The 14871-nt window shown below is 36.7% G+C and overlaps 2 protein-coding genes across 2 annotated transcripts; both read right to left on the reverse strand.

The window, feature by feature from the left end:
* Nucleotides 1-2274: 2274 nt before the first annotated feature.
* Nucleotides 2275-6354, reverse strand: LOC137728521 (protein NRT1/ PTR FAMILY 4.6-like). Its single transcript, XM_068467286.1, has 6 exons — nucleotides 6229-6354; nucleotides 5022-5118; nucleotides 4578-4795; nucleotides 3868-4311; nucleotides 3455-3582; nucleotides 2275-3163 (listed from the first exon to the last, which is right to left on the reverse strand). The coding sequence occupies exons 1-6, from the start codon at nucleotides 6352-6354 to the stop codon at nucleotides 2275-2277; spliced, it is 1902 nt and encodes a 633-aa protein (XP_068323387.1).
* A 3189-nt stretch (nucleotides 6355-9543) lies between these two features.
* LOC137728795 (MACPF domain-containing protein CAD1-like) lies at nucleotides 9544-14095 on the reverse strand. The gene is made up of 6 exons (XM_068467561.1): nucleotides 13541-14095; nucleotides 12129-12367; nucleotides 11311-11506; nucleotides 10952-11135; nucleotides 10591-10745; nucleotides 9544-10446 (listed from the first exon to the last, which is right to left on the reverse strand). The coding sequence occupies exons 1-6, from the start codon at nucleotides 13832-13834 to the stop codon at nucleotides 9820-9822; spliced, it is 1695 nt and encodes a 564-aa protein (XP_068323662.1). The 5' UTR covers nucleotides 13835-14095; the 3' UTR covers nucleotides 9544-9819.
* Nucleotides 14096-14871: the final 776 nt, after the last annotated feature.

Raw genomic sequence — 14871 nt, forward strand, 5'->3', positions numbered from 1 at the left:
GAAATAAAGCAGCAGAGTGTTTGGTAAATTTTTTTGTAAAAGTGCTTTTGAAAAGAAAAAAAAAGCAGTATTATAGTGTTTGATAAACTTTTATATAAAACAGATGTGAAAAAAAGCCAGTTTTTCAAAGATGGGTTTTGCAGCTTCTTGTTTTTGGTTTTTTTTCATCCAAAACTGTGAAAAAAAACTGAAGCTGAATGTTTACCAAACACAAAAACAGCTCCCAGCTTTTTTTGATACCAGCTTTTTTCAGAATCACCTCAGTACCAAACCAGGCCTAAGAATATTCATACTATGTTTTTGTACCACATTTTCATATCATTTTAGATGAAATTTAATATGAACAGTTACATCATTTGAATTAATCAAATTTTTAAATTTAGTTTATTATTTAATAAACTAATAATTAAAAAAATTAATTAATTAAATGATGATTATGGTATACGATGAGTCTTTCTCATTCTTTTCCTTAAGTTTTGCAATTTTTTCAAATCACAGTGGCTTCTAAGTACTTAGGTTGCTTTGGTGGCTTCTAAATATATTGAGGTGAGCTTAAAGAGTGGAGCAACACTGACATCTGTACAGTTCGTTTGGTACTTATGTTCGGTCAGAATCTTTGATTCGGTTTGTCCGGTCCGGTCTGGTCTGATGCAATCCAAAAGGATAGGTTGTCTTCGGGTTGAGTCGTGCTAGGCTGACCTTAAACAAGCGTGGGACGTATTAAAAATCGCACTATAAGAGCAATTCTACCTCTAAAATATGAATTGGCTCAAAGTACGTTTAATTCATTCAAATAAATTGTAATCAACTCTAAAGAACAATAATTGATCAAATGTATTTATATTTCTAAAAAATAAGCTGAGTAAGAGTCTCGTCAATTCGTATTAAAATATTATTAAATTTTTTTTATAAAATAATAAAAAATATTTTTATTTTTAATTTCGGATAGAATTTTTAACCAATATTTTCACATCATGTGTCATTTTTCAAAAGTATAATTTTTGTGAAAGATGGTTAGGTATATATATATATATATATATATTTTTTTTTTTTTTTGTATTTTAAACAATTTTTATAATTTTTTATTAAGTTAATTAATCTGGACCGTTGGATTTAAAAAATGATTAAATCCAACAGCCCAAAAGTGGATAGGTGGCCCATGGTAAGATTCTAACATTTTTTTTTTTAATGCTAGAACGCATGCCCATACACTTGTGTATCCCACACACCAACGGCAAAAAAAAAAAAAAAAAAAAAAAAAAAAAGAAATTCACATGGCTGACGTCAACCTGGCGTCATGTAGGCCGGCCTCTTGCTCAGTCCATTATGTGCTGGGCTCAAAGCTGGCCTCTACTTTGGGCCAGCCTATTGGATGGGGTGGAGTGGGTTTTTAGGGAGGGGGTGTTGGTCTGAAAAAATAGACTTTGAGCTAGCACATTTGTTAGAAGTGAAAATGCTTTAAGGATACCCATGGAAAGTCACAAACGTTATACGTGCTCTTTGATCTAAAAGGGCACGAATGTACAAATGGCTACGATCCAGGTACATGTAATGGGTCCGTATCGGCCTGGCCTGCGAGACGAGCAATTCTATTCATTTTAGGAGGATAGATGCAAGTAAGGGTACGTAAAATGTCTCTATCATTCACTAGAAATAATATTTGTCTTTGTGCAACTCTAGATAGTTAAGGACTATTCGCACATGAATTTTTTTAATCTTTTGCATCGTCGAATTGTGTATGAATTATCGACAAAGTGTGCATGAATATTCTTCCATATATTTTTTTTTCCTGTCATCTCATTTCCCATGACTGGGTCTTGAGAAACACACACCCAACACTCAATTTGCCTTTTCACTCTTTTTTTTTTTTTTTTTTTTTTTTTTTTGTTAAAAAATATGAAGAGTGAAAAAGCAAAAATAGAAGATTGTAGTAAAAATAGATTTTGAGTTGTGGTATGATGTGGTGTTGAGAATGAAGAAGATGGTTGGGTATTAATGGAATAATAAAAGATTTCCTTTTCTTTTTTTTTCTTTTTTTTTTTTTTTTTCAATTTTTACCTTAGATTAATTATGACCACTGATTTCCCTCCCATTCAAATCAGATGCAACATAATGTACCTTGTGTTATTTTTTTCAATCTTGAGAGTCTCCTTAGTATTTCTGATTGAAGCTGTATTATCCAATTTTCACACGTTACATTAAACCACATGTATATAATAACTGCTATTCTTTCTTCTTTTTTTTCTTTTTTTTTTCCCTTTTTTTTGAATCCTCTCACAACTCGTTAACCTCAATTTCCTTCTTGTTCTTCCTTGAAACTAGCATGGGGCTCCCAGGCCTATACTTGTACCTCTTTGTAACAAACACATAGATGAAGAAGTTGATCAAGCTCATCAATGAAAGCAACCAATAGAAAAGATTCAAATGGTTCAAGTTAATGTTGTTCCCAGCCAACCAGCCTCCACTTTTTGTGTTACCCTTTGTTGCATTGTTCACAATTTTAACCAAAACGGTGCTGAAGAAATACCCTAGTGCCATGGAGCTCCACAAAAAGCAAGTTGAAATTGATTTCAACCCTTTGGGAGCCTCCGAGTAGAAAAACTCAAGAAGCCCCACGTAAGTGAACATGTCGGCGATTCCAAAAATGAAGTACTGAAAAGACAGCCAGAATGTGCTGATTGGCAATGGCTGCAGGACCGGCCTTGCCAACAGCATGTTGTGCTCTCTTGCCACATCTTTTCTTTTAACTTCCATGATTCCAGCCACACCCATGGAAACACATGAAAGAACTAACCCTACCCCTATGCGCTGCAAGTGCGTTATGCCAGAGGGTATACCGGTGAACTTACTTGCAATAGGGACAAAGACACGGTCGTAGACAGGAATTATGATGATGAGGAAGGCCAGGGGGATGATGGGGAGTGAGGCTGGTGGGATTTTGAAATGTTTGGTGATGCTCGTGTCCATGGTGAGAGCTTGTTGGATTGAGAAGGTTTGGAGCTGTGCCAGGCATAGAGTCATTATAATTGTGCAGCAAAATATTGGGACCAAGCCTAGGAGGATTTTTGCATTTTCCACTTGTGTGACTCTGCAAAGTTTCCATGGGTTTGGAGGCTGTTGTTCATCAACTTCCCCTCTTTGGATGGATGCTTTGTCCAATAACCTGAATAGAAATTTAATTATGTGTTAGGCAAGGAACTAATAACAAGAAGTTTTCTTATGACGGGAATAGAAATTCAATTATGTGTTACCAGACAAGTTGGCATGTTTTATTGTGAGACTGAATGAGAATTGTAGATTAGGTTTAAATTTGACTGAATGCTCGGTCCTAATTCAGTTCAACCGATAACATAACATATCAGATATCTAGAAGTTAGTAGTGAAATTGAAGCGTCACAATTGGTGTCCTTTAAAGGGTGAAGATCTTATGTTGTGGTAAAAATTTAAAAGGTACCTGAAAATGGGTCTGTGAGGTAGGAATTCTTGTTCAAGAGAAGCTTCCTTGTCTTTGCTAATCTCATACAATTCTGCGGGGTCTTCCGGAAGGCTAAGATTTCTGTTACGGATGGCTGCAACATACACCTGAAACGGACATGAGCAACAAGTCAGCTAGTTGTGATTAACGTTTGATCTTAACAAAGTATATTTGCAAGCAATCATTAAGAATCTTCCTTTTATAAACACCAATAGGAAAAAGAAATATATACGTAGTGACTTAGTAAGCTTTTTATACCCAAATTTTGTTTTTGATTTCCCCCACCTTAGTATTCGCTTGTATGAAGCCAAAAAAAAAAAAAAAAAAGAAAAACGGAGAAAAGAAAGACAGACTTGGAACTAGTGTTTATAGAGTTGACAAAAGAAACAAACCTGTACAATTTCAACTATGGCACTAGTTCCTCTGATAACTTGTATCCGATACACCGGCAATCCTGCAAGAAAGATAACCACGCCCAAGAACATGGCGATGGTGCAGAGCCCAAATCCCCAATCCCATCCTTTATTGTCTTGAACCCACACAATTAGGGTTACACTGACTACACCACCCAAGCACACAGATAGCAACAGAAAGTTGAAGAAGCTAGACATCTGCCCTGTCTCTCTCGGGTCTGATTCGTCAAATTGATCGGCACCGTGTGATGGTAACGTGGCCTTCAGCCCGGCAGCGGAGGCCGCCATCGTGTAGAGAGCAATAAAAAGAAGGGCGGCATTTCCACCTTCAACTTTCTCACATTTAGCAGTTGGATCAAAGACATTGCAGACTGGTGGCCTGAGTTTAGGGAAGTGAGCTTGCACAGTCATTAGTGCTAGTCCCTGAAATGAAAATTTACAACACGTATATGCATAAAAAAAAACTATTGAATTGCAAATTATACACAAATAGAACTGTTTACAAACTTTGAATTGAAAAATAGAACCGAGGGTCATTGAACAGACAATAATTTGTATCCAACACAATTTAGAGCCATTTTATTGTCTATTTAGCATCCATCCGGTTCTATTTCATTAAAGGTTCATAACTCGTTATATTTGTGCATTTTCTGCGATTTATGTGAGTAATTTGAGTATTTTGTGCATACCACAAACTCGAAGCACCCGGAAATAAGAAGAATTTTGAATCTGCCAAAGAAGGTGTCTGCAAGGATGGCCATGAGAATGGACAGAATAAAGCCAGTTCCCATGTAGTTGGTGAGTTCGTTAGCTGCATCTGCTAGCTCAAAGTGCATGACCTCATTGAAGTAGGTAACCAAGTTCACAGCCAGGGCAAGACTTGCCATGCTCTCAAAAGCCAATGTACCTGCAACATGTAAAAACAACACTCAAAATGGTAAATTAGTCAAGGATTAGATATTATGCATTTATGGTGATCATGTAAGCATATGTAGATTATGCTAGTTAGTTAGGACGGTGTCCCCCCTCTCACGCCAGAATTCTTCTTATCGTACATTAGACGAGTTTGGAATATGGTTTTCTTAGAAGAAAAAGAAAGTTATTATGTATAGGATATGTGTACTAAAGAGTACCTAGTATGAGCACAGCAGTTTTCATTCCTCCATGTTTATATTTCACAGCTGACCTTCCCTTCCAATCAACCTTCCCTTCAACAAGCTCAAGTTTTTCCTACAGGTTAATAAATCAAAGAGAATATAAATAACAAGATCGAATTCGAAAGAAATATAATTAAGATCAAATGTGCTCATTAATTTGTTAAATTTACCATAGCTAGCTACGAGGATGCAGTGATCTCTCTCTCTCTGGTACTAAAGAGGAGATGATGATATGAATTTTAGAAATGGATGAGTGGCGCCTAATGGAAACTGAGGTTTGTATATATAGGAACTTGACACAGATGGACTTGGGGCCTAGTTGCGAAGTCAGAAATTATTGAGGGGAGGGGTGAAATATAAAAGCGTAATTTTTTTTAAAATAATGTAAACAACCAAATCCTTTTAATAGTAGACAATATTAATGTCGTTCATAAGTTATTAATACAAACAAGTTATGATTGTTGTCGTCAATATTTCATCATTTTTATGTCATGAAAACGTCGCATACACATCTCTTTCAATATAAACAACCAAACTATCATTCGATTATTAATCTCTCATTTTGTAATGCAATAGTGTTTGACAATTCATAACGAAAAACACAAAAAATAACTTAGTCAAACGTCACTATTTGTGATACAAATCCAAAGAAAAAAAATAAAAAATGTGATGGGTGTGAGTGCTAGATGAAGACACCTAGCGGCTAATTTATTTGATGTTACTGCATGGTAATCAAGTGTCAAACATGCAATCTCTCTTTACTTGTTTTTCAATGAGTTAATGCAAAATGCTCAATGTATTAATTGGTACATTCACTCCCTCTTGTTTCACACATCTTCATAATCTGTCTATCTTCTCTTTGAATTCACCTCTAAAAGCCAACCTTTCCTCAAAATCCATGATGATGACACAATTAAACGGCGACCCATGGAATTAGAGTCATGTGTGCTCCCATCTCCTAACCAAGATCCGTAAAACTGGTGTCTCCTCTAAAGACATCACCATCTCAGACAACCCCAACATCTCGGCTCGCCTTTACCTCCCATACATCCATCAAAACAAAACCTAGAAGCTCCCCATCTTGGTTTACTTTCATGGTGGAGCCTTCTGTGTGTTGTCTGCCTTTGGACTCTTTCACCCACCGCTGTCTCAATCGTTTGGTATGCCTTTGAAAAGAACTCACCGTTTCATTTAATTTTAATTTTCCGAAGCCCAAATCGATGTCGTTTTTTGCCTTGGTATAATCAGAAAAAATCAAACCCTGCGCGCAGGGGAGCTGCGCAGCAGCATAGAGAACGAGAAGAGCCATCGTCTTTTCCGGTTTCCGGCCGAAGCAAAGGGGCTTAAGACTCGCTTGTTTTCTAGTGAGCGGAAAGGTGGCCGCCTCCCTATGTAGCTTCGCCACTGGGGACTTAGTGGAAGTTGTGTAACAACCATTTGTGATGCCTATAATGCCCTTTAAAATTAGGTATAAAATTACCTTTTTGTAATTAGAAAATAAAATTCAAGTGGAAATTTGACAATTATAAAGTTTAAGGGATAATTGACAAAACTAAAATTCATACCAGTCCTTATAAATTTGAAGAAAAATCGACAAATACCTCCTTTGTATAAGCCGACCTTCTTGAGTAAGATTCCCAAGACATGTCCAGATTGTCCAAGAGGAAACATACATGAATAAGCTCGAATTTACTGCTAAAACATAAAATAAGCTAATTTTTCTTTTTTCTTGGTATCATGAAGTGGACAATGAAATTTTTAGTTCAAATGATGACGTATTTATTCATAATAAAGCAAATTGAATCCTCGTTTTCTTTTATAAAAGGATAATATTAGAAAGACCAAATTTTTTAAACAAAATCACGTGGTTGTAGATAATTGAATTATTAATTAAGTGTTGACTAATGTATTCGTTTTTTATTGGAGACACATCATTTGATTTACAAAATTTAGTCTTCCTAATATTATCCTTTATAAAAGATTGAGTTTTCAATTTTTGCTTGGATTAAAACATGACAGCCCTAACGTAAATGCAACAGAGAAATTTTTTATTGTGATAGGAATACGAGTGGTACACTACATGGTTTTATATAAGTGATGAGAAATTTTATTTTTTAATATATTAACTTTTTAATTCACATATTCCATCATTTATATAGTAACACGTGGTGTACCACCTCATTTGTAGGTCACATTGAAAAATCTCTCAATGCAACACTCCAAAAGCCTAAGCAACTTATGTGCCAGAGTTTTCATTGTTTAAATAATGGGTAGTGTCATGGAAAAAAGAATTATGGCAGTGATTTTTCAGACACCGTTTTTCGCCTTTTTCACTTTATTCCTTTTTGGTTTCTAGACTCTCCTCCAATTTGTTCGATTTATGGACAAGAAAAATATGGAGAGCTGCATAGGAAGAAAATAAGAATGTATAAATTACCGGGTTAGTAATTCCTTGTCAACGAAGAAAGGAAGGTAAAACAAATGAGTAGACGCATATGGAGAAAGTATTCAACAAGGGATTGAGTGCAATCCAAAATATTTGGGGTACGTTCCAGTTCTAATTCTAGAAAAAAATTCACAAAAGAAACATTACAGGAAGAAGTATCTTGCATTTCACCCATGTCCAAAAGCATCTAGACACTTGCTGTTGGAGAATCCTTGTTTTTGGACACTACTATCTGCCTCTTTCTTGCAGCAAATTAATCATCCACATCAAGAGCATCATAGTTTCCACGTAAACATGATTAGTGAAATCTAATTAGAAAACCCTTTAATTAGTGCAAATTGTCAGACTATACAAGTGTGGGACTTAGCATTAAACAGTACTTGCATGTTGTTATTAGAGAATGGTCAAAACAGACAGCTGACAGATACTAGAACAAACATATCTCAATGGTTCACGCTGTATTATAATAAAAGGTTAGATGTTAAACACTGTTTTATACTTTGATTAACGTATGATGGTGAGGATGATTAAGTCATATGTGGGGCTGCATAATCTCATATAACCTCACGCATAGTGACTTTGCCTGCTCCAGTCTCCCCTGAGCTAGAATATTTAATGGCTCTGCGCCAATGATTCCTGCGGCGTAGGTCATATGTCAATTTACGTACGTTGTATGGAAAAAACTCTCGTTAACATCGCCTGCGGTTAAACCCGCAATCAACTTCGACCACCGCGGTTAAACCCGTTTCATGTCCTGAAAGGACCCTTCCACCCATGCATATGACTTACACGGAAAAGCCTGGACATATGTTAGACGGAAAGATCCATTTGGACTGAGATTTAATAACTCGTTTAATCACGAAGACATCATAAAGAAGGTTTTTCGCCACAGGAGTAAATCCACACCACACCAGATGATATCTGCAATTTCGCTCATTTGGTAAGAAATTTCTGATGCAATCTCTCTCGCAACTGTTAGATTCACGTCGACGTCGTATGTTGGAGCAGACAATAATTTTCCCATACGGCATAAAAACTGATATTGAGATTACAAACTCATCCAACATCCAATTGTGTTAATAAGATTGTATTGAAGGACTACTGTTAAGTACAGTTTAGTAGAAGTGACTGATTAATCTCTTTTCTCTTTAAGGTGGATTAATTCTGGTTTGGCATCTTTGATGCTTGTACGGTACTGTAAAAGCAGACAAATTTATAAGTGAAATAAGTAAATGCATGACAGTTTTGTGAGGATTGGTTTGGTATTGCTGTACTTTGAAAAAAAAACTGGTGAAAATAAACAGTTGTGAAATAAAACAGCAGAGTGTTTGGTAAACTTTTATGTAAAATAGATGTGAAAAAAAAGCTGGTTTTCCAAAGCTGGGTTTTGCAGCTTCTTGTTTTTGGCTTTTTTTTACCCAAAACTGTGAAAAAAAGCTGAAGCTGAATGTTTACCAAACACAAAAACAGGTCCCAGCTTTTTTTTATACCAACTTTTATTATAATCACCTCAATACCAAACCAGACCTGAATCAACTACTGTCTCATGATGCAACAACTTGCATATTTCACAAGAAGTTTTCTGAAGTACATACTTTCCATCACTAGGCTGTGGTTAGTGGTTACTATATATTGTCCCATTGCACACAAGCAATCAAAGAACTTCCCTTTCAAGTTTTCTAAAGAGTTATATGAATACTATTTTTTCCAACATGACAGTCACACTACAATATTATACCTTCAATTCATGATATATTAACTCTCTCGTCCAACGATGTCACTGTGACTAAATTAGTAACACCTGCTAGACTAAAAAAATATTTCCAAGTACGGAAACTGTTCATGATGGGATTGAAAAACATATAAATACATGCATGCAAACTTTATAAGCAACCAAAGAACTTTCAAGTTTTCTAAAGAGATACGAATATTAATTTCGCTATGACGGTTACAATGCAATATTATACCCTCAATTTCTAAAGTATTAACTCTCTCGTCCAACGATACATGCATACAAGCTCTCTAGTCAACAATCATACGCAAGGGTTGATGTCACTGAAAATAGTACTTCATATATTACGTAAAAATAGTATATAATTATTCGGAAACATACATTGTCTTCTCAACCGATTCTAGAAGAAAACCCCTCAGACAAATAAGGATGTCACTTGAAGATAGCTAAGAAACAAGAAGAAGAAAATGTACAGAACAGGGGTCCCCTGTGCAAAGAATGCTGGACTATCAAATTTTAGTAAAAAAGCCTACAATTACTGTGGTTTTGGCGTTGGGGGGGGTGGGTGGTGTGGCGCGGGCTCGGAAGGCCGAAGATCAGTAGTTCAGCAAGGAATATTTTACGCGCAATATAATCTTTCCCTTGTCGACTCCAAGCTTAGCCCCGGTGACTAACCAATGACCTGGTATATCTTGCGGTCCCTTTGACATTTCTGTCAAGTCCACTAGTTTTGCTAGTTTGTCCTTTTTATCGTCAGAGCTTCTGTTGTTCAAATGCGATGAAGAAGAACCATCCGTCCTCTGTGCAGAAGACAGGGTGGCTGGGCTGTGATCCCAAACAGACCGCCTGATAGTGCAGCCTGGTACTTTGGAGAAGAGGAGTTTGAGGTGCAATACATTTTTGGCACCAAAATCCCAAACACCAAGCTGAGCCCCTGTGACAATGTGAACACCGGAGAGGTCACCAATAGAAGCCTCCACGTGCTCTATCGGTGCAGTGCTTACATGGGAGAAGTTTTTCCACTTGATTGGTTCAAACCAACGGCTGTCTTGCTCCTCCGGACCTTGCCACTTGGGTGCACCTATTGCCATGTGCGCATCCCAATGGGGTTGAAGAATTTTTGGAAGGGACACTAGATGTTGCAAATGTATAGCCAGTCGGTTCTGTTTGCTGCCTTCTAGATTTAGTCTAAGCCCTGTGACAGGCTTACGGCCTACTGTTACCTGCAGTGTCAAGAAACTTTTTAAGTTAAGGTGAGGTGGAAGTGGAAAACTACGAATTTAAGGAAATGAAAGCATCATTTTTTTCCCACACAATAATTTAATAATAATAGTCATCAAAGAACTAATGAGAACCAACAAAAGTACCTGATCCGGACTGATGTAAAGCTTCGGTCCCATCAAGCTGAACTGAAGTGATGTACACACAGGTTCTTTTCTTTGAAGATTATTATGCTCCGGGGCCCAAACTTGAGCAATTTGAAAATCCAAGAAATACTGCAGATCTTCAATTGGTGGCTTGTCTGGTATAAACAATGACAAACATATAATAAATGTTAAAAACACCTCCGAGACCTGAATAGATGGAGAAGCATGCTTCTAACTATATAACAAAGTTTCGGGTTCTAGACAAACAATTCAAACCAACCATAATTGAAATGATTTATCTGTCATCATATTGAAATAAAAGTCACATATTTAACAAAATGCTTTTTGTATTAGTTCTTACACTCTAAATATAATTCAATCGCGCGACTCAAGTGCTTTATTCCAGGCACTCCTTCAAGCAAAGAGACAATGGGTGTAAATGTCATGTTAATCACATCTGGTGCTAGTTGTACAGTTTCGGCCCACTTGGGATGACTCTGCTCAAGATCATCACCCCCTCTTCTCCTGAATATGACTGTAACATCCTGAAGGAGGACACAAAATTAAGGATATTCACACGCAAATCCATTTCCTCAAGAATTATTTCGAGAATGAGAGAAAAGTTTCGTGAGACTTTTAGATAAAACAGTGATAGCCAGATTGAATTCCTTGGTAAAACCTCACGCAACAAAAAGGAAAAAATACGCCCACGACACAAACCTTATCCTTGTATTTTAAAGGGCCTGGATTTGACTGGCTTTTTGAGTCCACAAACCTATGATCACCAATGTCCTTCACATAATCCTCAATGTCCCCTGCTGACAAAGGAGATAACTGGTGCTGCCTGATATAAACTACATCTCTTCCGCCAATAGTTGCAGACGTGACGATATGGGTACCATAACTCTCAATAAAACTGAAAAATGAACAAGAGGAGAATGAAGAAGAAGAAAATTCTGTATAAAAAATTCTGGTGTTTTACAGACCAACAGATCCAGTAACCTTAACAAAGAAAACACACTGCGGTATGCAACATCAAACAATGCAGTTTGGAGCATTTTGAATTTAAATTTCGATACGAATTGATGGGGCGCCATGTAACTATAAGAACTGCCCAACTTAAGGAAATTTGATTGATTATCCTTCTTGTTAGTGCATATCAAGTTTAGTTTCAATAACAGTTATTAGCATCTTTAAGTACATATCTAGACAATTTTCAATCAAGTATCTCGCCATTAGTTTGTCTTTGAGCATACAAAGGTCTAATAGTTAATCATTCAATTTTTCACCGAGCTCTTTAGTTGTATTTTATAACCCATTAATCAAAGTAGGAAACAGAATATGACAGAAAGTAGTATTAGACTGAGTAATCAGGTACTGCCAAGTTGCCTCCAGAAGATCTATTAGTTTAAGGTATAGACAGGAAATGAGTTGTAGGTATTAGCCTATCAACTTTGTTCATAATTGATTTTTTACTGAGAGGATTATAATTGAAAAAACACAGATTCATGTTTATACTATCATATTTAGTTGCTTACCTTGCTAAGGCTGCAGGATCCCATGAGTACGGAACAGCACGCTTAATTTCCTCATGCAAAACTAAATTATCCTTTTCTAGTTTAACTTTGTACAGGGGAATGAAGTATCCAATCATGGCAAGGGATTTGGTTGTTGCTGCATCAACTTGCCAAGAACCAGTGAAATTGAACATGGCATTGAAGCTTCCAAGGGGAACGCGCCCTGAAATACCCGATTTCTTGTTGAAGTATTCTGCCATCTGAAATTTCAAGCATCAAAGCCATAAGGTCACAAAAAATGTTGTATAACAACAAGGTAAAATGTTTTCTGTAATTAGGTGAAGCAAGTGGAAATCCAAATGCATGCACCAAATCCTGACCAAGTAGCAGGAGATACTGTTCATTCCATAACTGGGACGATATATTCCAAAGAGAAAATGTAATTTAAGAAACTGCAGATCTAAAGTTAGCTAGTGTTAGAATATATATTAACAGCTTGCTCACATCCTAACTGCTCAAGCTTTATGGGGATTGTAGTAACCAAACAAACTTTATGTTTAAGCATGTTCTCAGTAAAATTTTATTCTCTAATGCACCAAATAGTTTTAGCAAACTCTAACAGTGGAACTCAAACAATTACCTAATGCCAGAATTTTTTATTTAGCCATCTATCTGTTGTCTGATATGCAACATTTTCCCAGTTTTCTTCATGTTTTGCGTGGTAAATTGACTAATTACACTGGCTAGTAACCCACTTTACAATCCAGAACCAAAATATAAAACCAACACTGAAATATCCCATACGATTAATTTGCTGCTTGTGAAGGAAAATAAACATTCACTAGAACGTTAGCGTAACGAGCTCATAGTGCACTGTTCCGTAAGAGATGAGTAATCTATTCTCTGCATATCACAAAACAATTCAAGACAACCTAGCCTATAATGCTTACAGAAAATAAGGCTTCATCATACCTACGAGAATATATCATATATGGAGAAAAACAACTCAAAAGCCCGGAAGAAGTGAAAGACAATATCATTTCGAACTTTCAAACCACGCAACACAAGAGCAATTGAATGACAAACAAAATTGAATAACTTTAAGCAACCAATGTACGGTCATTCAATTTAACCAACTCCCACAAATCCAACAGAGCACAAAAACATGAATTACGATATCGGAACCAACGATTTCGCAAACAAATCAATCCCAGAACCATAAAAACCCAGCAAAGCAACATTATCCAACTTAAAATAAACCAAGATTATAACTTTCTGTACTCAGCCAAAACAATCCATGAAAATTCAAATCCAGCAGGTCCAATACTGAACTGAAGCTTCTGAAAACATTAATACAACAAAATAATCACAGAATCCAAATCCAAACTCACAAAATACAAAAACCCATCAACCAAAATTGGATGAAAAATCACCTCATGGAAGCTGCAGGCATGAACTTTGTCAATGGTCCTCTTCCCCGGCGCGCGCTCGACGTCGATCTTTCCCCCGATCCTCCCCCGATCTTTCCCCCGATCAGAAAAAACAAGATCTTTCCCCCGATCCTCCTCCAGAATCACGAGTCTCGATCCGGGTGCCCCTTTGCAGTAGAGAAGCCTGATATCGGAAGTGACGTCAAAGCCGCGACCCAAAGCTTGGATTGAGTTGGAGAGGGTGGTGGTAAGCGCGGCGGAGCTGGAAGTTCTTTCCTCCGCCGCAGAGGATTCCATAGAGAGAGAAGCAGCTTTGTCTTTCGTTGGCGATGAGAACGAAGAGAAGAAGAAATCGATGGCGTTGTTGGTGTTTTCTAGCTTGTTGGGGGAATCATTTGAAATACAAAAGTGCTTTTTGTTTTGGGGTTTTCCGCTGGCTGGCTGGCTGGCCGGCCTTTTAGGCTAAAAGAAGAGTTGGTGGGGATTGGCCTTCTTCTTCTTCCTCTTTGTACCAAAGAGCCGAAGGAAGGAGGGCAGCTCTTGCTGTTGACTGTAATAATGGGCTCAAAACGCGTATAATGTGGTTTAAGTACAAAAACAAATTGGTATATCGTATGGAACCGCACAAACTAAAGAGGATTCTCAGTTGACTGGTCTTCCTTGTAAAAGGCTTTTAAGTCAAACCTCTACCCAAAAGTCAGATCAAACCAAAGATCCTGCTGCTGCTAAATTTTTCAATTTAACCGTCACTCTGTGTTGTTAATTCTAATGTCATTTAGATAAGTAATAATATATTCACGTCTATTATAACTCGTAAATGATTAAGATTTAATGGTGCAACGGGCAAATTTTGCGTTAGTACATTCTAATGTTTTTCGAGATGAAAATTTTCTTTAACCTTCAAATTGTAACTTTGAATTCCCTCAAAAAGAAAAATTGTAACTTTGAACAAATATTAGTTTACAAGTCATACTTGGGTACTTATGTAGTTATCTCATTGACAAAAAAAATCTACCGATCTCAAATTTCGCAACTATTAAAAATGCTTTCAGATAATCATAAGCATTTTGCAACTATTAAAAATGCTTCAAATAATATTTCAGTGTGTAAAAAATTAGAAACAAAATAAAAGGATACATCTTCCAAATGAATTTAGGAATACAACTATTTAACCATACCAAAAGGTATTTAAAACAAACAAAGAGTTGTCTCCTTTATTTTTCCTTTATTTGGTGGATTGAGCATAGAATTTGAAACAGAGAATTTTGGGAAGGGCCATCAAGTTGGACCTAAATATTATTGTGTTCATTTTTAGAGTTGTTGGGTGGCCGGCC

Source organism: Pyrus communis, chromosome 3 (genome assembly GCF_963583255.1).
Source record: "Pyrus communis chromosome 3, drPyrComm1.1, whole genome shotgun sequence".
Taxonomy (NCBI): domain Eukaryota; kingdom Viridiplantae; phylum Streptophyta; class Magnoliopsida; order Rosales; family Rosaceae; genus Pyrus; species Pyrus communis.